The 26,365-nt window shown below is 44.5% G+C and overlaps 1 protein-coding gene across 1 annotated transcript in view; it reads left to right on the top strand.

The window, feature by feature from the left end:
- LOC118358017 (rho-related BTB domain-containing protein 2-like) overlaps window positions 1-26,365 on the top strand; it is a 56,728-nt gene that overhangs the window by 9,716 nt on the left and 20,647 nt on the right. Inside the window, exons 4-7 of the mRNA XM_035735376.2 lie at window positions 3,546-3,731; window positions 4,990-5,791; window positions 6,149-6,368; window positions 19,755-19,873. Of these exons, the coding sequence (XP_035591269.1) occupies window positions 3,546-3,731; window positions 4,990-5,791; window positions 6,149-6,368; window positions 19,755-19,873 (1,327 nt within the window). The remainder of the gene's footprint in view (window positions 1-3,545; window positions 3,732-4,989; window positions 5,792-6,148; window positions 6,369-19,754; window positions 19,874-26,365) is intronic.

The raw sequence follows: 26,365 nt of genomic DNA, 5'->3' as shown, positions 1-26,365 counted from the left end.
GAAATGACACTTTGACAGGATGCTAAAGGGAATTCCTGTTTGTGTGTGTACTTGTGCGTACTGTGTCAGTACTAGCCTAGCCCTATGATGTCATGGTTTAGCACAGGATTACGTCGAACATTTAGAGAAGGTGTACTTTTCCGTAGGTTACATATTGGTGGAAGTTAAGTTGTGGTCTATGGAACAGGTGTTATTCTGTTGTCTATTTTGCCGACGACTCTATCTAGCTTCTATCATGTTGGCTGTGCATTACTTAGTTGTGTAAACCTAGTTGACTCTGTTGACCGGTTACGTTTCAGTAGAACTTGAGCTCATCCCCCGAATGTTTCATCTTCCATTATCATCTTTAACCCCTAAGGTTGATGTCCACGCCCCACCGAAATCGAATTAGCATAATACAAAAATCCCCATAAATATGTCAGTTTAAGCTAGAGATATCTTTTTTTGTTGTTGCATTGGATACGCCTATGTTACATTTCCGCATCTGCGGTGAAAAGTGACAGGGCTAGAGCTGTGTTTGTCAGACCATGAGACATCCAGAAAGTCTGTGTTCTCACAAAAACTTTCTTTTTTTTGTTTGATCCTTCAAGGGGTCTTCAAAATCAAATAGCTAAATGATCCTTGGTATGACATACTTAAACAATTACATATACCAGGGGTTCTTAAACTTGTTCAGCCTGAGATCCAAATGAGAAAGTCTGTGTTTTCCTGGGACCCAAGCTTATGAAAACATGCAACTACATGCAAATATTGGTACATTTCATTGCCTAAAACAAATGCAATACAGACAAATAACAATGACATGAAATACCCATTTAATGAACTATTCATGTTTGTTTTTTTCCCAATAAAAACACTCTTACATATCTGTCTAGGTTGGAACTGTTGCTATTAAAAACAAAGAAATCTTTTTCTTTCAGAAACTGGAATAAACTGATTGAAGCCAGATGCTTTTTGAGGCCTCACACAGATATAGACCAGAAAACACACACGCGCACACAGTCCTAATGAGAGGTGTGCGACTGGTTGAAGTTTTCAACAGGCGTGTCTATTCTGGGCTTAGTTTTTGACAGTGCAACCCTGAGGTAATGCTCAGCATTGGATCTGTTTCTGTGCTGTTTTTTGAAGTATGCCAGAATCCAGAACCCTGTCTCACATAAGTATGTGGTGCCAAACTAGGTCAGAACAGCCAGGCAGGAGACCGCTTCCTGCTGTAGATCAGCAACCCAGAACTGTTGTGCGTGTGTGTTTGCCTCAAAAACCACCTTGCAGTTTATAGCAGTTCAGAAAAAAAAACATGACTTGTATTTAAACAGCAACAGTTCCAACCGAGACTTGTTTTCAACAATAATTTATACAGTAGGCCTGATCATGTTTCATCTTCATATGTACTGTTACTTATGATTTCACTATCAGTAGCGAGCTAGCTTGCTTTGGCTAATGTTAGCTAGCTAGCTATTAGCTGTGTACAAGGAGATTGTTTGAAAGAGAAACTCACATCGACTACTATGAGAGATACTCCCTTATGTCTGCTTACCATCACCTGATTTAGTCATCCACTGTCGAAGCACTGTTTCCTGAAGCATTCTGCCCTGTCCTGAAAGAACTCCCTGGGTTGACCGTCATGCTATGGATGTTTGGTCAGGACGTGTCGTTTTAATTTGTTCCATTTTGAGAGACTCATTCAGCACTAACCCGCACAAAACACATTGGGCGCTCCTCGTTATTTCTCAAAGTGTGTATTAAACCAAGAGAGAGAAACTCATCGCTGTATTTGCGTTTCATGACATTTGAGCTCAGTCAGAACTTGTTGCTAGCTTGAGTACATTTGATGACAGCGGTGAGGGATGGCGAGTGGGAATGACAATTCAGTTGCCGAACTCGGAAATCTCCCACATTTAGCTTCATTCAGTGTGTTTAAATATAACTGGGAACTCTGAGGGGAAAAAACTAGTTCCAACTGGGTCAAATCAATTCGGCCTCTTTCTATAGCTACGAATTTCCAACCTGAAGATCACTGAAATCATTATTTGACCTCGTATTTTTCCGAGTTCCCAGTTGTCTTGAACACGGCAAGTGGCTGATGGCGCACCATCATCTGCTGCTGTATGACAGTACTGCGGAGTGATCTTCAAGAAAACTGCAGAAAAAAATATCAGGTAAACCTCGAAGCACACTGGGATCTCCCGTCCACTGACGCAGCTGACAAACTGAGAAAACGCTGCTAATCAGCGCGCACTGAACAGAGAGTGAGGTTGCACTTGGCCAAATCATTTCATGAAATAATTATACATTTACACTGACATGTCGCAACCCATACTTCAAGAAAGGCTGCCATATAGCTTAGTAGAACCCCCCCCCCCACACACACACACACTCCCCTGCCAGCTTAGACAGGATTTAGACACTTATGGGTTAATAACCCTTTAATCTGACCATGGTTGTTGGCCTTAGGGCTGGCATAATTACTGTATAACTGTGTAACCAATGATTATGGAACGAACAGCTGACTGAAGACGGGTCAGCGGGACATTCCTGCAGTTGAGTCCATTTCTGCGGTAACATGGAATCTTAACAACGTACTAAAACTTTGTTGCTCCGTGCTGAAATGTAGAATGTTAATTCTAATTATGTTGACTAATGAGGCTCATGCAATGGAATGTATTTTTTGTAATGTCTAAGTTGAATCAACAATATTATCAGCACATATTGATGGATACACTTCCTTCTTTGACTTCCTGCTTTTAATTCCTTCTTCGCTCCTATAGATACACTCACAATGGTCCACCCAATTATGCCATTATACCAATTACTGTCATCCAAAATTCTATGACCGTCACAGCCCTACTTATTGATTCAAATTATTATAATATATTTAGTGAAATCCATGTTTTGACCCTGGATAAATCCCAATAAAAAATAACAATTAGCCAATTTATCTTTACTGAAGTCCATTTCCATTGCCACTATAACAGAGTGCTCTGTTTAGTCTGAAATCAGGGAAGAGTGGAGAGGCTCCCTTAGTGCTGTGCTGTGCTGGTTATGTGGTAGCTGGCATATTCATTCACATATGGGAAGCCACACACACATGCCCGTCAGAGCCGTGCCTCAGAGACACTAGTGGTTGAGAACAGCCTTAAGTCCTGTTGTCAGCCTGGCCCATCGCACTGACTGGCTGAGGAAGTAAGTAGCTGATGCTGCACTGTAGCTATTGTTTGTGTGTGTGTGTGTTGCTCTATTATTAGCCACTTTCTGTGTCATTTGCAGCCTTACAGCCTTAGTGGGCTTACATAAGCGAGAGAAAGGGGCTTCATAGCCCACCAGCCTCAGAGGCCTGTAGACATGACACACACACACACACAACCCTATGACCTCACACCCCAGCCCGCTCGCCATCCATATTCACTGTGCCTAGCAGCACTCGTGCAGACTCTTTTCAGACATGTTTTTGACCTCCAGGAATGTACTTCTCTCTCTTACTCCCTCCCTCCTTTCCCCAACTATCTCGCACTCCTCTCTACCTCTCTTATTTGTGTGTGACACAGGTCTGACGTGGTGGTGCTGTGTTTCTCCCTGGCCAACCCCAACTCCCTGCGCCACGTCCGCACCATGTGGTACCCTGAGATTAAGCACTTCTGCCCCCGCACCCCTATCATCCTGGTGGGCTGCCAGCTGGACCTGCGCTATGCCGACCTGGAGGCTGTCAACCGCGCCCGCAGACCCCTAGCCAAGTAAGACCACAATCACCCTGGTCTTCCTGAGACGGGTCCATGTCAGACCTGGGTTTAAAATCAAATCGTATTTGTCACATGCGCCGAATACAACAGGTGTAGACCTTATCGTGAAATGCTTACTTACAAGCCCTTAACCAACAATGCGGTTCAAGAAATAGAGTTAAGAAAATATTTACTAAATAAACTAAAGTAAAAAATTAAAAGTAACACAAGAAAATAACAGTACCGAGGCTATGTGTGGGGGTACAGGTTAGTCGAGGTAATTTGTACATGTAGGTAGGGGTGAAGTGCCTGCATAGATAATAAACAGCGAGTAGCAGCAGTGTAAAATCACGGGGGGGCAGTATGCACTACCCTCTAGCGCCTTACGGTCGGATGCCAGACGGTGATTCAACTGGTCAGGATCCTCTCGATGGTGCAGCTGTAGAACTTCTAGAGGATCTGGGGACTCATGTCAAATATTTTCAGTGTCCTGGGAGGGGGGGTAAAAGGTTTTGTCATGCCCTCTTCACGGCTGTCTTGGTGTGTTTAAACATGATAGCTTGTTGGTGCAGTTCAAGGTGAGTAATCGCTGATCTGATGTCCAGAAGCTGTTTTCGGTCATAAGAGACGGTAGCAGCAACATTATGTACAAAATAATGTACGAAAAAACACACACAATAGCACAGTTGGTTAGGAGCCTGTAAATCATCACCCATCCCCCTCCGGCGCCATTATAAGCATATTTACTTGTTTATTTTACGTTTTTATCTTCAAGTAATGTGCCCAAATCCAACTACTTTTATTTGAAGTATTTGAAAGTATTTTCAAATTATTTCCTAGAAATAGATCTACTATTTGAAACTATTTTCAAATAGCCAACAATATTTGTTTCCAAATATATCTCAAGCATCCCCTAGGACAAAACAGACCAGGAAACAAATGCAGTATTTAAATATTTGTGTTTGAAAATACACTTGTCTGTGTATTTCAGTATTTTCAAATAAATGGCAATATTTGACTCTTTGAAAGTAATTGAAATACTTAAAATAGTTTTTGAACCCAGGTCTGGACCACCTTGACCGCAGCAGTCCCATCACATCCATTGGCTGGATGTTTGGCATTTGATTGAATCGCTGTCCATAGTTTCTTTCCTTGTTATTGTCTAATACATTCTTGACTCAGTTACAGCCCACGATAGCACAGTTATAGCACAATCATTTAATTAGATATCTATCTCTCTGCTAATTCTCTAACCCTCTCCCTTTGTTCTCAGACCCATCAAGCCTACAGACATCCTACCTCCAGAGAGAGGCCACGAGGTGGCAAAGGAGCTGGGCATTCCCTACTTTGAGACCAGCATCGTGGCCCAGTTTGGGGTAAAGGATGTGTTCGACAATGCTATCCGTTCTGCCCTTATCTCACGTCGCCACCTCCAGTTCTGGAAGTCCCACCTGAAGAGAGTCCAGCGGCCCCTCCTCCAGGCCCCGTTCCTGCCCCCCCGTCCCCCTCGCCCTGTGGTTGGCATCCCCGACCCCCCACCCATCGATGGAGAGGCCCCTGATTCCCTCTTCTGCCAGTCGTTGTGCGCCGACGTCCTCTTCCTCCTCCAGGGCGGTGCCACGCGCGTCTTCGCACACAAAGTCTACCTGGCCACATCCTGCTCCAAGTTCTATGACCTCTTCACCCTGGACCTGCTGGCTACTGAGTCAGATTGGGACGGAGAGGAGCGAGCCGAGAGTGGGGAGGAGGACGAGCAGAGCAGGAGAGGGGCCAAAGAGCAGGCGGGGCGCACGAAGAGCCTGGACATCGATAAGGAGGGGGAGGGGGGCGCCAGGGGACTCAAACGGCCACCCATGCTCCAGCAGGGCTCCCTGAGGACTTCCAAAAGTGATAACGCCCTCCCCGCCAGGAGCCACTGCCCTCTGGGGCCCCTGGGAGCCGGCCGTGGCCTCTCGGGATGGGGGAGGGGCTTCCTGAGTGTGTACCTGGAGCACATAGCTGACCCTGAGACGGGGCGACTTCGCCTCATGACTGTGGTCTCCATGGACGGCCTCATACAGGAAGAACCCTTCCAGGTAAAGATCAGATACCAACAAAACAAGTCTTGCAAGATGCTTTGGATAATAGCGTCTGCTAAATCACTATATTAAATCATGCAAAACTAGCTACACCGTGAAGTTCCCATTCCCATCACTGTTCCAGGGTTGTATAATCATTTTAGTTCACTGTGAAGAATGTCCCCTACTGGTCATTCCAACCATAACACATTTTAGGACAACAAAGACATTTTAAAGGAGAATTAAAGGTCATTAAAGTGAAGTTAATCCAAACACATCAAATGGTGTTTATTAACTTAATTTATACCACTGCTTGGCTTAATACTCAATTCCGAGAGGGTGTTTATTATTTTTCCAACTTTGCTGTGGTTCCAGGCGGTGCTGCAGTACCTGTACACAGGCAGTCTGGACGAGAGCCGAGGGGGCCTGATGCAGGTGGCCACCATCGCCGAGCTGCTGGAGGTGTTTGACCTGAGGATGATGGTGGCCAACGTGCTGAACCGTGAAAGCTTCATGAACCAGGAGATCACCAAGGCCTTCCATGTCCGCCGAGCCAACCGCATCAAAGAGTGCCTCAGCAAGGGTACCTTCGCCGGTAAACACACTGCCCCCACTTGCCTTGACATACTGCGTTCTCAGAGCTAGTGTGCATGCATTTGCGTGCGTGCGTTTGTGTGTGTGGGTGTGTGTGTGCACAGCACGTTTAGCATTCCCACTTTATTCCAATATTCTCCCATGAATTCACACATCTGGATCTATCTGCAATATTTTGTTTGTGTGTCCTGTCCTTCATTTGGTGTCATCGATCTAAATATGTGTCGCTGAGCTTCTCTGCTTTCTCCGTATGTGTGCCGTGCCCATGTGTTTCTTTACGTCACTTATTTCTGGTTCGTGTGTGTGTGTGTGCATGTTGGCTATAGCGTTTACCCCAAGGTGAGAGTCCTATATCATCTCTAAAGTAACTGTAGACTTTTCTACCATTAGCTGGCATGCCACAATCCTTGTTTTATAGTCATTGTGTCTGTTTCTGTGGGTATTTATTTTTCAATATACACAGAAGTCTGTGGACACCTCTTCAATTTAGTGGATTCGCCTATTTCAGCCACACCTGTTGCTGACAGGTGTAAAAAATGTTTTAAAAAATGCACACAGCCATGCAATCTCCATAGACAAACATTGGCAGCAGAATGGCCTTACCGAAGAGCTCAGTGACTTTCAACGTGGCACCGTCATAGTATGCCTCCTTTCCAACAAGTCAGTAAGTGAAATTTCTGCCCTGCAAGAGCTGCACCGGTCAACTGTAAATGCTGTTATTGTGAAGTGGAAACATCTAGGAGCTTCAACGGCTCAGCCGCGAGGTGGTAGGATGCACAAGCTCACAGAACGGGACCTCTGAGTGCTGAAGCGCATAGTGAGTAAAAATCGTCTGTCCTCAGTTCCAAACGTCAGCACAAGAACTGTGCGCCGGGAGCTTCATGAAATGGGTTTACATGGCCAAGCAGCCACACACACGCCTAAGATCAGCATGCGCAATGCCAAGCGTCGGCTGGAGTGATGTAAAGCTCACTGCCATTGGAATCTGGAGTAGTGGAAAACGTTCTCTGGAGTGCTGAATCCCACTTCGCCATCTGGCAGTTTGGCAGACAAACCTGGGTTTGGCGGATGCCAGGAGAATGCTACCTGCCCCAATTCATAGTGCCAACTGTAAAGTTGATTTTTATATTTTTAGGGAGCAGATCATTGTAGCAAATAGATTGTGGCTTCCATCAATGTAATTGTCTGCTTCATTTTCAATCCCCCATATATTTGCTTTGTAAATATATAAACACAGCAAAAAAAGAAACGTCCCTTTTTAGGACCCTGTCTTTCAAAGATAATTCGTAACAATCCAAATAACTAAACAGATCTTCGTTGTAAAAGGTTTAAACACGGTTTCCCATGCTTATTCAATGAACCATAAACAATTAATGAACATGCACCTGTGGAACGGTCGTTAAGACACTAACAGCTTAGACGGTAGGCAAATTAAGGTCACAGTTATGGAAACTTAGGACACTAAAGAGGCCTTTCTACTAACTCTGAAAAACACAAAAAGAAAGATGCCCAGGGTCCCTGCTCATCTGCGTGAACGTGCCTTAGGCATGCTTCGATGAGGAATGAGGACTGCAGATGTGGTCAGGGCAATAAATTGCAATGTTTGTACTGTGAGACGCCTAAGACGCAACAGGGAGACAGGACGGACAGCTGATCGTCCTCGCAGTGGCAGACCACATGTAACAACACATGCACAGGATCGGTACATCCGAACATCACACCTGTGGGACAGGTCCAGGATGGCAACAACAACTGCTCGAGTTACACCAGGAACGGACAATCCCTCCATCAGTGCTCAGACTGTCCACAATTTTTTTTTTTTTTTTTTTTTTTTTTCACCTTTATTTAACCAGGTAGGCTAGTTGAGAACAAGTTCTCATTTGCAACTGCGACCTGGCCAAGATAAAGCATAGCAGTGTGAACAGACAACACAGAGTTACACATGGAGTAAACAATTAGCAAGTCAATAACACAGTAGAAAAAAATGGGCAGTCTATATACAATGTGTGCAAAAGGCATGAGGAGGTAGGCGAATAATACAATTTTGCAGATTAACACTGGAGTGATAAATGATCAGATGGGCATGTACAGGTAGAGATATTGGTGTGCAAAAGAGCAGAAAAGTAAATAAATAAAAACAGTATAAAAACAGTATGGGAATGAGGTAGGTGAAAAAGGGTGAGCTATTTACCTATAGACTATGTACAGCTGCAGCGATCGGTTAGCTGCTCGGATAGCTGATGTTTGAAGTTGGTGAGGGAGATAAAAGTCTCCAACTTCAGCGATTTTTGCTTGTTCCAGTCACAGGCAGCAGAGTACTGGAACGAAAGGCGGCCAAATGAGGTGTTGGCTTTAGGGATGATCAGTGAGATACACCTGCTGGAGCGCGTGCTACGGATGGGTGTTGCCATCGTGACCAGTGAGCTGAGATAAGGCGGAGCTTTACCTAGCATGGACTTGTAGATGACCTGGAGCCAGTGGGTCTGGCGACGAATATGTAGTGAGGGCCAGCCGACTAGAGCATACAAGTCGCAGTGGTGGGTGGTATAAGGTGCTTTAGTGACAAAACGGATGGCACTGTGATAGACTGCATCCAGTTTGCTGAGTAGAGTGTTGGAAGCCATTTTGTAGATGACATCGCCGAAGTCGAGGATCGGTAGGATAGTCAGTTTTACTAGGGTAAGCTTGGCAGCGTGAGTGAAGGAGGCTTTGTTGCGGAATAGAAAGCCGACTCTGGATTTGATTTTCTATTGGAGATGTTTGATGTGAGTCTGGAAGGAGAGTTTGCAGTCTAGCCAGACACCTAGGTACTTATAGATGTCCACATATTCAAGGTTGGAACCATCCAGGGTGGTGATGCTAGTCGGGCATGCGGGTGCAGGCAGCGATCGGTTGAAAAGCATGCATTTGGTTTTACTCGCGTTTAAGAGCAGTTGGAGGCCACGGAAGGAGTGCTGTATGGCATTGAAGCTCGTTTGGAGGTTTGATAGCACAGTGTCCAATGACGGGCCGAAAGTATATAGAATGGTGTCGTCTGCGTAGAGGTGGATCAGGGAATCGCCCGCAGCAAGAGCAACATCATTGATATATACAGAGAAAAGAGTCGGCCCGAGAATTGAACCCTGTGGCACCCCCATAGAGACTGCCAGAGGACCGGACAGCATGCCCTCTGATTTGACACACTGAACTCTGTCTGCAAAGTAATGGTGAACCAGGCAAGGCAGTCATCCGAAAAACCGAGGCTGTTGAGTCTGCCGATAAGAATTTGGTGATTGACAGAGTCGAAAGCCTTGGCGAGGTCGATGAAGACGCTGCACAGTACTGTCTTTTATCGATGGCGGTTATGATATCATTTAGTACCTTGAGTGGCTGAGGTGCACCCGTGACCGGCTTGCACAGCGGAGAAGGTACGGTGGGATTCGAGATGGTCAGTGACCTGTTTGTTGACTTGGCTTTCGAAGACCTTAGATAGGCAGGGCAGGATGGATATAGGTCTATAGCAGTTTGGGTCCAGGTGTCTCCCCCTTTGAAGAGGGGGATGACTGCGGCAGCTTTCAATCCTTGGGGATCTCAGACGATATGAAAGAGAGGTTGAACAGGCTGGTAATAGGGGTTGCGACAATGGCGGCAGATAGTTTCAGAAATGGGTCCAGATTGTCAAGCCCAGCTGATTTGTACGGGTCCAGGTTTTGCAGCTCTTTCAGAACATCTGCTATCTGGATTTTGGTAAAGGAGAACCTGGAGAGGCTTGGGTGAGGAACTACGGGGGGGCGGAGCTGTTGGCCCAGGCGGAAGGCATGGCCAGCCGTTGAGAAGTGCTTATTGAAGTTTTCGATAATCATGGATTTATCGGTGGAGACCGTGTTTCCTAGCCTCAGTGCAGTGGGCAGCTGGGAGGAGGTGCTCTTGTTCTCCATGGACTTCACAGTGTCCCAGAACTTTTTGGAGTTTGAGCTACAGGATGCAAACTTCTGCCTGAAGAAGCTGGCCTTAGCTTTCCTGACTGACTGCGTGTATTGGTTCCTGACTTCCCTGAACAGTTGCATATCACGGGGCTATTCGATGCTATTGCAGTCCGCCACAGGATGTTTTTGTGCTGGTCGAGGGCAGTCAGGTCTGGAAACCAAGGGCTGTATCTGTTCTTGGTTCTGCATTTTTGAAAGGAGCATGCTTATCTAAAATGGTGAGGAAGTTACTTTTAAAGAATGACCAGGCATCCTCAACTGACGGGATGAGGTCAATGTCCTTCCAGGATACACGGGCCAGGTCGATTAGAAAGGCCTGCTCACAGAAGTGTTTTAGGGAGCGTTTGACAGTGATGAGGGGTGGTCGTTTGACTGCGGCTCCGTGGCGGATACAGGCGATGAGGCAGTGATCGCTGAGATCCTGGTTGAAGACAGCGGAGGTATATTTGGAGGGCCAGTTGGTCAGGATGACGTCTATGAGGGTGCCCTTGTTTACAGAGTTAGGGTTGTACCTGGTGGGTTCCTTGATGATTTGAGTGTGATTGAGGGCATCTAGCTTAGATTGTAGGACTGCCGGGGTGTTAAGCATATCCCAGTTTAGGTCACCTAACAGAACAAACTCTGAAGCTAGATGGGGGCGATCAATTCACAAATGGTGTCCAGGGCACAGCTGGGAGCTGACGGGGTCGGTAGCAGGCGGCAACAGTGAGAGACTTGTTTCTGGAGAGAGTAATTTTCAAAATTAGTAGTTCAAACTGTTTGGGTATGGACCTGGAAAGTATGACATTACTTTGCAGGCTATCTCTGCAGTAGACTGCGACTCCGCCCCCTTTGGCAGTTCTATCTTGACGGAAGATGTTATAGTTGGGTATGGAAATCTCTGCATTTTTGGTGGCCTTCCTGAGCCAGGATTCAGACACGGCAAGGACATCAGGGTTAGCAGAGTGTGCTAAAGCAGTGAGTAAAACAAACTTAGGGAGGAGGCTTCTGATGTTGACATGCATAAAACCAAGACTTTTTCGATCACAGAAGTCAACAAATGAGGGTACCTGGGGACATGCAGGGCCTGGGTTTACCTCCACATCACCCGCTAGTATGAGGGTGCGGCTAAAGGCTATCAAAACTGGTTTGGGGGCAGAGGATAAGAGGAGCAGGTTTCTGGGCATGGTAGAATATATTCAGGGCATAATGCGCAGACAGGGGTATGGTGGGGTGCGGGTACAGCGGAGGTAAGCCCAGGCACTGGGTGATGATGAGAGAGGTTGTATCTCTGGACATGCTGGTTGTAATGGGTGAGGTCACCGCATGTGTGGGGGTGGGACAAAGGAGGTAACAGGGGTATGCAGAGTGGATCTAGGGGCTCCATTGTGAACTAAAACAATGATAACTAACCTGAACAACAGTATACAAGGCATATTGACATTTGGGAGAGACATACAGCGAGGCATACAGTAATCACAGGTGTTGAATTGGGAAAGCTAGCTAAAAACAGTAGGCGAGGCTAATCAGCTAGCACAACAAACAGCAGGTAAAATGGCGTTGACTAGGCAACTGGGCCGACAGATAAAACAAACAAGCAGAATGGAGTACCGTGATTAATGGACAGTCCAGCGTGCGTCAGCTATGTAGCCAAGAGATCAGTGTCCAGGGGGCAGCGGTGGATGGGCAGGGAAGCTGGGCTGGCGAGTGTTATCCAGGTTTTTTTTTTTAAAACTAACAATGACTAAATAGCTTGTAGCTAGTTAGCTGGTTAGTTTCTGGAGGTTCTTGAGTGTGTCATAAAAATAAAATAAAAATTAAAAGTGATAGCGATTCCGTATCACAGTGGGTGAGGCAGGTTTCCGGAAGGTATAAACAAAATAAAAATCAAAGAGAGATAGAAAGTAAATGGGTTCAGAGTGTTTGGGATGCGCAGATGGTTAGCAGGCCTGTGCTAACAAGCTAACAGTTCGTAGGCCCGGGCTAGACAAGCTAGCCGTTAGCAGGCCGAATTAGCAAGCAGGGAGATAGCGAGGGCTAGAGAGCTAACCTTTGGGGACGTCGCGATGGGGTGAGTCTGTTTATTCCTCTTCTTGCGGTGACATCGACAGACCGGTCGTGGGCCCGGGTAATTGTAGCCCAGGAGTATGCTACAGGAGCTCTAGTACGCTGGGTGAGCTGGAGACACAGCGTTTCAGAAAGCTCACGGGCCTTGGCCAGCAGATGGATCTTTGGCGATGTCGCAACGGGCCTGTTGAAACCACCTCGGACGATTATGTCGGCGGACCAGTCGTGATGGATCGGCGGGGCTCCGTGTCGGCAGTAAAGGGTCCAGGCCAATTGGCAAAAGAGGTATTGTTGGGCCTCTTCGGCTAGTCGGGAGATGGGCAGCTCAAGGCTAACTGTTGCTGGTTTGGGACAGAGACGTTAGCCAGGAGTAGCCACTCGGATTGCAGCTAGCTAGTTGCGATGATCCGGTGTAAAGGTTCAGAGCTTGCGGTAGGAATCCGGAGATGTGGTAGAGAAAGAGCAGTCTGATATGCTCTGGGTTGATGTCGCTGGTGTCCTAGTTAGCTTAGAAGACCGCTAGCAATGGCTAACTGAGTACGAGCTAGTAGCTAGTTAGCTGGCTAGCTTCTGATGGTGGTTCCGGTTCTAAAGTAAAGTATAGAAAAAGCAGATCCGTACCACATTGGGTGATGCGGGTTGCAGGAGAGTATATTCAGCTCTAGTTTGAAAGTGAGATTAAAATATGTACGAAATATATACAGAAAAAAACGAAGAAAACTATATTTACACTAGACAGGACGGGACAAGACAAAACACACGTCCGACTGCTACGCCATCTTGGAAAGTCAGGCACAATAGGCTGAGAGAGGCTGGACTGAGGGCTTGTAGGCCTGTTGTAAGACAGGTCCTCACCAGACCTCACCGGCACAATGTTGCCTATGGACACAAACCCACCATCGCTGGACCAGACAGGACTGGCAAAAAGTGCTCTTCACTGACGAGTCGCGGTTTTGTGTCACCAGGGGTGATGGTGGGATTCCCGTTTATCGCTTAAGGAATAAGCGTTACACCGAGGCCTGTACTCTGGAGCGGGATCGATTTGGAGGTGGAGGGTCCTTCATGGTCTGGGGCGGTGTGTCACAGCATCATCGGACTGAGCTTGTTGTCATTGCAGGCAATCAACGCAATGCGTTACAGGGAAGACATCCTCTTCCTTCATGTGGTACCCTTCCTGCAGGTTCATTCTGACATGACCCTCCAGCATGACAATGCCACCAGCCATACAGCTCGTTCTGTGTGTGATTTCAGTGTTCTGCCATGGCCAGCGAAGAGCCTGGATCTCAATCCCATTGAGCACGTCTGGGACCTGTTGGATTGGAGAGTGAGGGCAAGGGCCATTCCCCACAGAAATGTCCAGGAACTTGCAGGTGCCATCGTGGATGAGTGGGGTAACATCTCACAGCAAGAACTGGCAAATCTGGTGCAGTCCATGAGGAGGCGATGCACTACAGTACTTAATGCAGCTGGTGGCCACACCAGATACTGACTGTTACTTTGATTTGAACCCCCCCTTGTTCAAAGACACAATATTCCATTTCTGTTAGTCACATGTTTGTGGAACTTGTTAATTTTGTGTCTCAGTTGTTGAATCTTGTTATGATCATACAACTATTTACACATGTTAAGTTTGCTGAAAATAAACGCAGTTGACAGTGAGAGGACTTTTCTTTTTTCATTGAGTTTATATCAAATCCAGTTGAAGTCAGAAGTTTACATACACTTAGGTTGGAGTCATTAAAACTTTTTTATTTTTATATCTCCACAAATTTCTTGTTAACAAACTTTAGTTTTGGCAAGTCAGTTATGACATCTACTTTGCACATGACACAAGTAATTTTTCCAACAATTTTTTACAGACATATTATTTCACTTGTAATTCACTGTATCACAATTCCGGTGGGTCAGAAGTTTACATACACTAAGTTGACTGTGCCTTTAAACAGTTTGGAAAATTCCAGAAAATGATATCATGGCTTTCGAAGCTTTTGATAGGCTAATTGACCTCATTTGAGTCAATTGGAGGTGTACCTGTGGGATGTATTTCAAGGCCTACCTTCAAACTCAGTGCCTCTTTGCTTGACATCATGGGACAATGAAAAGAAATCAGCCCACCAAAAAATTGTAGACCTCCTCAAGTCTGGTTCATCCTTGGGAGCAATTTCCAAACTCCTGAAGGTACCATGTTCATCTGTACAAACAATAGTATGCAAGTACAAACACCATGGGATCATACAGCTGTCATACCACTCAGGAAGGAGACACGTTCTGTCTCCTAGAGATGCACGTACTTTGGTGTGAAAAGTGCAAATCAATCAATCCCAGAACAACAGCAAAGGACCTTGTGAAGATGCTGGAGGAAACAGGTACAAAGTATCTATATCCACAGTGAAACGAGTTCTATATCGACATAACATAAAAGGCCACTCAGCAAGGAAGAAGCCACTGCTCCAAAACCGCCATAAAAAAGACATATGGGGACAAAGATCGTACTTTTTTGGGAAAATGTCCTCTGGTCTGATGAAACAAAAATAGAACTGTTTGGCCATAATGACCATCGTTATGTTTGGAGTATAAAGGGGAGGCTTGCAAGCCGAAGAACACCATCCCAACCGTGAAGCACGGGGGTGGCAGCAACATGTTGTGGGGGTGCTTTGCTGCATGAGGGACTAGTGCACTTCACACATAGATGGCATCATGAGGGAGTAAAATTATGTGGATGTATTGATGCAACATTTCAAGACATCAGTCAGGAAGTTAAAGCTTGGTTGCAAATGGGTCTTCCAAATGGACAATGACCCCAAGCATACTTCCAACGTTGTGGCAAAATTGCTTAAGAACAACAAAGTCAAGGTATTGGAGTGGCCATCACAAAGCCCTGACCTCAATCCTATAGAACATTTGTGGGCAGAACTGAAAAAGCGTGTGCGATCAAGACGGCCTACAAACCTGACTGTTACACCAGCTCTGACAGGGGGAATGGGCCAAAATTCACCCAACTTATTGTGGGAAGCTTGTGGAAGGCGACCCGAAACGTTTGACCCAAGTTTAACAATTTAAAGGCAATGCTACCAAATACTAATTGGGTGTATGTACATTTCTGACCCACTGGGAATGTGATGAAAGAAATAAAAGCTGAAAGAAATCATTCTCTCTACTATTATTCTGACATTTCACATTCTTAAAATAAAGTGCTGATCCTAACTGACCTAAAACAGGGAATCTTTACTAGGATTAATGTCAGCAATTGTGAAAAGCTGAGTTTAAATGTATTTGGCTCAGGTGTATGTAAACCACCGACTTCAACTGTACATACAGTACCAGTGTGGACACACATTCTCATTCCAGGGTTTTCCTTTATTTTACATTGTTAAATAAATCTAAATATATTTGATATTTGATATTCTTCAAAGTCGCCACCTTGATGACATCTTTGCACACTTTTGGCATTCTCTCAACCAGCTTCATTTAGTATATTTCAGTTTAACCATAATATTTGTTGTAATAAATGTCCTGTGTTTTCTGGTGGATTAAACTGAAACCGCAACCAACTTTCTATGGCTTGTTTTAAAAATAGCAATATTTTGGAGATAATTACATTTTCAAATAATCAAAAGTGAGAATAATCTGAATAAAGGGCATTCTTGAACATGGGGTGAGACATTCTTTCCAGTCTGCTAAAGAACCAGGTCGGATTTAATTATAACTTTTGGATGACTGAAGACTTTAATGAAAGGTATAATGCTTTAATATTTAATAGTTTCTACTGAGTTCATATTCAATATATACAGTGCCTTCGGTAAGTATTCAGACCCCTTGACCTTTTCCACATTTTGTTACGCCTTATTCTAAAATATCCTCAGCAATCCACACACAATACACCATAATAACAAAGCGAAAACAGCTTATTAGAAATTGTTTGCAAATGTATAAAATAAAAACAAATACCTTATTTAAGTATTCAGACACTTTGCTATGAGACTCAAAATTGAGCTCAAGTGCATCCTGTTTCCATTGATCATTCTTGAGATGTTTCTACAACTTGATTGGAGTCCACCTGTGGTAAATTAATTTGATTGGACATGATTTCGAAAGGCACACACCTGTCTATATAAGGTCCCACAGTTGACAGTCCATGTCAGAGCCAAAACCAAGCCATGATGTCGAAGAAATTGTCTCTATAGCTCCGAGACAGGATTGTGTCGAGACACAGATCTGGGGAAGGGTCCGAAAAAAATTCTGCAGAATTCAAGGTCACCAAGAACACAGTGGCCTCTATCATTTTTAAATGGAAGAAGTTTGGAACCATCAAGACTCTTCCTAGAACTGGCTACCCGGCCAAACTGAGCAGTCGGGGGAGAAGGGCCTTGGTCAGGGAGGTGACCAAGAACCCGATGGTCACTCTGACAGAGCTCTAGAATTCCTTTGTGGAGATGCAGAGAGGGTTGTCCTTCTGGAAGGTTCTCCCAACACTCCAGCAATCAGTCCTTTATGGTAGAGTTGAGAGACGAAAGCCACTCTTCAGTAAAAGGCACATGACATCCCGCTTGGAGTTTACCAAAAGGCACCTGAAGGACTCTCAGACCGTGAGAAACAAGATTCTCTGGTCTGATGAAACCAAGATTGAACTCTTTGTTCTGAATGCCAAGTGTCACGTCTGGAGGAAACCTGGCACCACCCCTACGGTGAAGCATGGTGGTTGCAGCATCATTCTGTTGGGATGATTTTCAGGGACTGGGAAACTGGTCAGGATCAAGGGAAAGATGAATGGAGCAAAGTACAGAGAGATCATTGATGAGAACCTGATCCAGAGTGGTTAGGACTTCAGACTGATGCGAAGGTTCACCTTCCAACAGGACCACGACCCTAAGCACACAGCCAATACAGCGCAGGAGTGGCTTCGGGACAAGTCTCAATGTCCTTGATTGGCCCAGCCAGACCCCAGACTTGAACCCAATTAAACATCTCTGGAGAGACCTGAAAATAGCTGTGCAACAAAGCTCCCTATCAAACCTGACAGAGCTTGTGAGCATCTGCATAGAAGAATGGGAGAAACTCTCCAAATACAGGTGTGCCAAGCTTGTAGCGTCCTTCCCAAGGCTCGATGCTGTAATCGTTGCCAAGGTGTCTGGCATGCCGTTCCAGGTCAAATTGAAACATTTTTGCTCATATAATTTCAAAAACAAGTTTCTAGGTGCATGCAAAGGCCATAAGCAAATGGGTAAACTGGGATATGACTAAGAGTTAATCAGGGTGAGTTTTCCCCAAAAAATTATTTTCCTTTCGACTGTAAGCAAGACCTTAACTATTTTTGCTAACTTTCTATTCAAATGTATTGTATTGAGATCATTTTTTTATTTTGGGATATGATTGAATGAGTATTTCCACTTCACCATCAGACCATTTTACTGGTAAACTACAAGTTAATGTAAAAGTTGTATTTTTTTTTGTGATCCAATGCATATTACAAACTGGGTGGTTCAAGCCCAGAATGCTGATTGGCTGACAGCTGTTGTATATTTATGCAATAAGGCACGAGGAGGTGTGGTATATGGCCAATATACTGCTGCTAAGGTCTGTATCCAAACACTTCGCGTTGTGTCTTGCATAAGAACCCTTAGCCGTGGTATATTGGCCATATGCCACACCCCCTCGGGGCTTATTGCTTAAATATAGTACACTTATCATAATTTTATTGTAATCCAGAGAGGTTTGAAAAATTGTCTAGATGCTCTATGAGGCTACAGAGGGATCCAAATGGTAGATTTAAAAGAACATGAATTATCAGTGTGCAATGACACTTTTTGTTTTTAAGCCCAGGATTTCTAGGCACTTGATATTATTGTTGGATCTGGAACTGTAAAGTTTGGTTGAGGAGGGATAATGGTCTGTGGCTGTTGTTCATGGTCCTGGCTAGGCCGTTCCAGTGAAGGGAAATGTTAATACTACAGCATACAATGACATTCTAGACGATTCTGTGTTTACAACTTTGTGGCAACAGTTTGGGGAAGGCCCTGTCCTGTTTCAGCATGACAATGCCCCCGTGCACAAAGCGAGGTCCATACAGAAATGGTTTGTAATGATCGGTGTGGAAGAACTTGACAGGCCTGCACAGATCCCTAACCTCAACCCCATCGAACACTGTTAGATTAATTTAGTTCTTATGCGTTCATTAACAAATTCAATTAAAACACTCTGTCTGTTTCTAAGAATTTGTAAGGTTCCTATTTGCATAAAATGGACAGAGACCAGCCACCAAAATTAGCCAATAGCGTTTATTCTCGAGAGCTCTGCTCATAATAGCATGTACATTGGTTTATATACCTCACATTTCATCATAAATGTCCATACTCCTCTCAGATACAATGGCAATATAGTTCACAAGCCTTCTCACATTGTCTGCCACCTGTTAAACAATCTACTACAAGCCCAAGGTCTCTCCCCTCCCTGGGTGGGGACAGAATGTCCTGTAAGGAACACAGTATTCCAGCCGGTCTGACGATAGCTCCATTCGTTTCTAACAAGCAACAGAAAGTCCTTACTCTAATTATTGACTAAAACTACACACATTATATTCAGTGTTATGATTATAATAAGATTCATACATTCATACAGTGACAGAGTAGTATTCTGTTTAGTTATAGTTCTACGTTAAATGTATACACCATTTAGTCATTATTGATAAAAATCCCATAACAAACACTTTTGGGATGAATTGGAACACTGACTGCGAGCCAGGCCTAATCGACCAGCATCAGTGTCCGACCTCACTAATGCTCTTGTGGCTGAATGGAAGCTAATCCCAAAAGCAATGTTCCAACATCTAGAGGAAAACCTTCCCAGAAGAGTGGAGGCTGTTTATAGAAGGAACTCCATATTTAATACCCATGATTTTGGAATGAGATGTTCGACGAGCAGGTGTCCACATACATATGGTCATGTAGTGAATATAAATTATTTACACGCTCTAGTGGTTTCTATGCCCTATGAAGATTGGCGAGGCCTATAAGTCTGCCCTGGGGATTGGTTTAGATTTTTTTTCTAGAATGCTTCTTCTTTAGAAGGACATCTTTCGGCCTCCAACAGAATAAAGGGACAGTTTGAGCCCTTCAAGTGTGTGTATATATAGGTTTCAAACTTAGTATCTAAACTCTGCTTGTCACTGTGTGCCACCCTATCCCTCCCGTTTGTCGATTTCTCTCATGCTCTGTCTACCTCTCTCTATGTTTCTGTGTGCATCTGTCTATCTGCCTTTGTCTGTGTGTTTGTGTCTGTGTGTTTGTGTCTGTCCATCTGTCTTCCCGTCTTTCTGTAGCCTCGACTCTGTGGCTCACTCCGAGATGAGTGCTCAGTCTTTTCCCTCCCCCTGGTTTTAGATGTGGTGTTCCACCTAGACGATGGATACCTGCCGGCCCACAAGCCCCTGCTCATCTCCAGCTGCGACTGGATGGCGGCCATGTTCCGGGGATCCTTCATGGAGAGCTACATCGAGGAGGTGAGTCAGGAGTCAGACTGCACAAATAATCGAAATGCACATCGAAATTGCAATCTTGATATATGCAATATCCATATCGCAAGAGATCCATATTGCATGCCATATTTTCAAACGCCACTCAGCCATGTGTAACGTCCATTTTTATGGTTTGCTCTTTTCGACGTCTCCCTCTCTCCTCTTGCGGCTGCTTCCCACACACACCAAGCCTCGTCCCCTGTCACTCGAGCAACACAGTTCAAGTCCAATCGCAATATTTGGTTAAATGAAATCGCAATTCGATTTTTTTGCCCTTAAGAGAGAGAGAGGTTGGGGTTACAATGTCAAACCAGACACACATTTCCCAGTTGAACCAAGCAGTAGGAGAAATATCAAAGTGTTAGCTAAAGCTAAATGTGTGGGGAACTTATTATTGTGTTGGACACATGAGCTGGTGATTGTCAAGCAAATAACTGCCGGTCTCACGGTAATTGACCTGTTAATTAGCTTAAACATGTTTAGCATCTCCTGGCTTCCACGCATAGCCTACAAGCTACTGATCCAGACCTTTTGGAACATCTACATTTTAAAAAGTAGAATAAATCCATTTTATATAGCCTACACCATCACAATAATATATAATAATAATAATAATATATGCCATTTAGTGGACGCTTTTATCCAAAGCGACTTACAGTCATGTGTGCATACATTCTACGTATGGGTGGTCCCGGGAATCGAACCCACTACCCTGGCGTTACAAGCGCCATGCTCTACCAACTGAGCTACAGTTAGGTCCAATAATAATAAATCCATTATTTATTTTAGCCAGGTCTAAAGAAACATGGAATGAAGAAAATGTAGTCTATTTCATAAGAACAGAATAGCATACTCTGAGTTGGCCTTTATGTTAGGTCCTGATATGGCGATGCCATCTGGCTGTGGGCTACACTGTTTCATTTAACAGACAAGATTTGCTTAGAATTCCGTGCCATTACTTTTGTATTTTTCTACAGATCAACTTCTGTGCAAGAAATAAATACTCCAAACATACTCTGGGACAGTTGTGGGATGTGATAGATGTCAAATTAATAGAACCACTCGCAATCCAAAAAAAAACATTTAAAAGCAATGAGGTTGATTTAACTTACAATTTTGATGTATTATTAGCCAATTTTTTTCCACATTATAAGCGCAGCACTAGGCTAAAGTAGGCTAAAAGGGCTAATGTTCCAAAATACTATCAATTAGCGGGAAAACACTGTTCTGAAAGTGATTGCAAATGCGATTATGAATGTAATGCTTTATTATAAAGGTGCATTTTTATGGTGAAAACTATCTTCTCCAAATTTGAAACTCATGCACAGCCAGTTAAGCTTTACACTGGTTATACGGTAATACGGTCACGTTCACCGTAACAGCCTTATTCTGCACTCCAATCTATTAACCTATTTCACCTCTAAGGGCTCACAGAGTTAGCTGCCACGCTAACTGACAATACATAGAGTACTGGCCTGGAGTAGACAGATGAGTGGCTTAAAGCAGCAGGCAGACAGGGTTCCGCGTCTGAGCAGACTCACGTCGGGACTTCCTGTTTCATTTCCTGTCTACACATACTTGCTGGACAAGAGGAATCGTGAGAATATCATATCACAGCACTAACCACACATACCGCCTGCATTCCTGCCTGGTATCAACATACTGATCAAGAAGAGGCTATTGAGGGAGGCTGAGAGAGATGGTAGAGTAGCAGACAGTATGTATCGCAAAGGGAGCTATTTTTCCTTTGACATTTGCTCCCAAGACAACATGACATAACATGACATGCATTCACTTTAGAGAGCTACCCATGAGCAGTACATGAGAAACAATCCAGGAACACACAACAGGCTATATATAGTAGAACACTAGAATAGCTAGAACACAGGTGTCGTGTCTTTGGCTATGCCGGATTAAGTGATATGACATGCTATTCTATAAAGTAATTTCTCCGTAATTAATATTACCTGATTGAGCTAATAATGTAAACGTAATTAACTAGAGAGTCGGGGCACCACAAAATAATATTTATAGAGCTGTTATCTTCCGAATAAACTCTTAAAGACCTAGTAATATTTTACATCAATAGCAGTCAATATTAATTGTCATCTTAATTCAGTCTCATCTGAAAGTTGTAAATTCTTGGTTATCTGCACAAACCCTGGCTAACAAGTTGAATCAGCAATATTTACTACCTAACTAATCACAAAGAATTACACATACACATAATTAATCATAACTTGATTACAAATTACGTCATAAAGGAAAACGTCGCTAGCGGGCGGAAAAGATATGACAGCAGGTTACACAAAAGAAAAGGTCTGGGTTTGAGTGAAAGAGCGAAAAGACTGAGGAACAAAGGGTGAATCTGTGCTATCGTAAGTACAGAATCTTATGCATTCTAAATTACCACCCATTTGGAAAAGGGAAATGCAATAAATATATACTCTGAGCTGCACTTCCGTAGGTTTTGGTAGATAGAAGGCCGTGTTGCCCAACCGAGTCCTTTGAAGAATGTCTCTGCTGGTAAATTAGATACGTTGTAGTAACGTCGTTGTGTGGTAGACGGAATACTCTGTCTGTTCGTTCCTAACCTGCGTTTGCAGCTGCTGTTGCTAACTCAACGGCTAGGAGGTATCACTTCTGTAGTGAATAAGAGTTCAACGTTCATACCATTCGCAACCAAAGCTCACGCTGATGTTGGCTTCGTTCTGTAGTTATTATCTGAACCATTCTGACATCGGACCGTCGTCCTCATCCTCGGAACAGGAGGTTATATTGTCGTCAATGCTTTATATAGGAAGGGAGAGGAGGGCGTGTTTGAAAAGTTTTACAGCCCATGTCCCTTCACAGGGGCGGGCCACTGATTGAGCAGAGCCTTACCTTATGAAAACCCAAATCTCACATTTTAGAAGCAAAAATCACATTTCATCCCATCACGAATAATTTCATATTCAAACATTTAAATTGAACAACAATTCCATGTGAATCCGATAACTCTGATGTGTAGACTTTCCACTGTAGAGTTTGTCATCTTATCATTGATGAGAATGTCTCAGATGACAACCGAACTGACATCATATTCATTAAGTACCACCGCATATGTTCAATTGGTCGGATTACCAGAATATAGTTCATTTCCCCACACCTTCTGATGTTCCCAGAATATCTATGTTAACCAAGGTGTTTGCAAATGTAACATCAGTAGGGTAGAGAGAGGATAAAAGGGGGGAAGAGGTATTTATGATTGTCATAAACCTACCCCCAGGCCAACGTCATGACACAGGATATTGTGGAACTGATAGGTGAGAATTGTCTGTTAATTGAATGATTAGAATATTCCGCCCTGAAACATATAATTGCATGGAATTGATTAGAATGTATAAAATCATAATCAATAAATGTGTAGTCCTAGTCAGACTTAGGGTAAAACAATACGTCTTTATGGTATTTTAAACACAGACTGTCTGAGCTTGGTGCTGACCTGATTAGAGATTTGGGAGAGAACGGGGAGTACATCTCAAGGACAAGGTCACTATCTCTATTGGCTGGGTAGTGAGACAGACAGTGTGTTTGTGTGTATGTGTGGGTGTGAGAAGTCAGTATAAAATGAATTGTTTTGTATTCTTGACTTTAGAACGTTCCGTGAATAAACCTTTTTGACCATTTAGCTGGACCTCTTGTCTGTTTTCATTTCCATCCGTATCTTACAAATCCTGATACAACAGACTGAAAGTAACATAATTGAATTGGGTAATGAACAGGAGAACAGAATTCTCTTATCAGGTTCCGGATTCTCCAAGCCCCATACCCAGGTCAGTATTCCCTGAACGGGGTGTCCGGTTACCCCCAGTTTCTCTCTGACGGCTTGGTTTCTAGAAACACTACTCCTCCAGGACAGGGCTACGGACCGGGCCAACCCACCCAGGGAGGGGAACGCCTGTCTCTGGGGGCTGTGGGTGTCTGCTGCCTGTGTCCTTCTGATGAACTAGATCCCCCAGGTATGGTTACAGGCTTTGGGTTACAGCCCTTCCAGGAAGCCGGCAGCCCCAGAATCTACAGGGAGGGAGGGTTGGGGGTTAAGGTGGAGTGGACAGGGTCATTTTGTCTATAAGGACATTTGTAAAACACTAAAAGCAGTGAGGGTTGGGGTCCGGGATGCTTGCCAGTATCCATGGTAACCCTGAAAGCTTCATGTTTGTCCCATTGTGGCACTCTTTATGGCGTTTCGCTGGCACAGTGCAGTGGCCAGGTGCACATCTAACAAAGACTGAGAAACTGGACAATGTGATGCCGTCATTGTGTGTGCATGTGAGATTTATATAGTGGAGCAGCCAGGATAGTGGGATAGAGTCATAGATGCTTACGGTTGCACACTCACCTCAGTTTGAAATCTCGGGCACAAAAACCCTCACACATCCCTCTTTTTCACTGCTTAGCTGGCAGGCCCTGCGGTGCATGGACAAAGCCTCTGTTGGAGTGGCACCAATGTGGCTGTGGTTGTGAGCAGTGCCTGATGCAGGCAGATGGGTCCCCTTGTCACTAATGCATTTCCACGTGCTGTCTGAGACGCATCTCCCGAAGTAAGCACCAGTTAGCCTGGAACTAGCCTCATGCTTGGCCCATCTCCCGGCTAGCTGAAGAGGTGCATCAGATACTCCTTAGGCTACAATGCCTATTTTGAAAATTGGCCTGTATCCCTTTTACTGCCGACACAGAGCCTCGTCGATCCATCATGACTGGTCTACCTACGTAATCCGCCCGAGGCGGTTTCAACAGGCTCCTCCGGTCGCAACATCCCCTGAAGGCCCATCCGCTAGACTGCTAGCCACGGCCCGCTAGCTGTCTAGAGTATATCGGACTGTTAGCTGAAGAGGTCCATCAGTTAATTTCTTGGGGTAAAATACCTATTTTGTCAATTGGCCTGGACCCTTTTACTGCCTACACGGAGCCCTGCCGATCCATCACGACTGGTCTGCCGACGTAACCGTCCGAGGGGGCTACAACGGACTCTTCCATCGCGACATCCCCCTAAGGCCCTTCTGCTAGCCCCGGCATGCTAGCTGTCTAAATCGCCATGTCTCCAGCTAGCCTAGCTACTCACTGGTCCCTATGATCACTTGGTTACGCATGCCTCTCCCTAATGTCAGTATGCCTTGTCCATTGCTGTTTTGGTTTGTGATTATTGTCTTATTTCACTATAGAGCCTCCAGCCCTGCTCAATATGCCTAAGCTAGCCCTTTTGTTCGACCTCCCACACATGCGGTGACCTCATCATTTAAAGGGTTTCCCTAGAGACAAAACCTCTCTGATCGTCACTCAATGCCTAGGTTTACTTCCACTGTATTCACATCCTACCATAGTCTTGTCTGTACATTATGCCTTGAATCGATTCTTACGCACCCAGAAACCTGCTCCTTTTACTCTCTCTTCCTAACGCACTGGACGACTCGTTCTTATAGCCTTTAGCCCTACTCCTCCTCTGGTGATGTAGAGGTTAATCCAGGCCCTGCAGCGCCTAGCTCCACTCCCATTCCCCAGGCGCTCTCATTTGCTGACTTCTGTTACCGTAAAAGCCTTGGTTTCATGCATGTTAAAATTAGAAGCCTCCTCCCTAAGTTTGTTTTATTCAGTGTTTTAGCACACTCTGCCAACCCGGGTGTCCTAGCCTTGTCTGAATCCTGGCTTCGGAAGGCCACAAAAAATCCAGAAATGTCCATCCCTAACTATAACTTTTCCCGACAAGATAGACCTGCCAAAGAGGGTGGAGTTGCAATCTACTGCAGAGGTAGCCTGCAGAGTTCTGTCATACTATCCAGGTCTATGCCCAAACAATTTGAGCTTCTACTTCTAAAAATCCACCTTTCTAGAAACAAGTCTCTCACCATTGCCGCTTGTTCTCGACCACCTTCTGCACCAGCTGTGCACTGAACACCATATGGGAATTGATTGCCCCCCATCTATCTTCAGAGCTCGTACTGTTTGGTGACCTAAACTGGGACATGCTTAACACACCGGCCATCCTACAATCTAAGCTAGATGCCCTCAATCTCACACAAATGATCAATGAACCTACCAGGCAGAACCCTCGAAATAACCCTCGAAATACACCTCAGCCTCATTGCCTGTGTCCGTAATGGGTCTGCGGTCAAACGACCGCCCCTCATCACTGCCAAACACTCCCTAAAACACTTCAGCGAACAGGCCTTTCTTATCGACCTGGCCCGGTATCCTGGAAGGGTGTTGACTAGAGGTCGACCGATTATGATTTTTCAACACCGATACCGATTATTGGAGGACCCAAAAAAGCCAATACCGATTAGTCGAGCCAATACCGATTAGTCGGACAATTTTTATTTATTTATTTGTAATAATGACAATTACAACAATACTGAATGAACACTTATTTTAACTTAATATAATACATCAATAAAAATCTATTTAGACTCAAATAAATCATGAAACATGTTCAATTTG

Source organism: Oncorhynchus keta, chromosome 25 (genome assembly GCF_023373465.1).
Source record: "Oncorhynchus keta strain PuntledgeMale-10-30-2019 chromosome 25, Oket_V2, whole genome shotgun sequence".
Classification (NCBI taxonomy): domain Eukaryota; kingdom Metazoa; phylum Chordata; class Actinopteri; order Salmoniformes; family Salmonidae; genus Oncorhynchus; species Oncorhynchus keta.
This window is presented reverse-complemented; position numbering and strand designations above follow the sequence as displayed.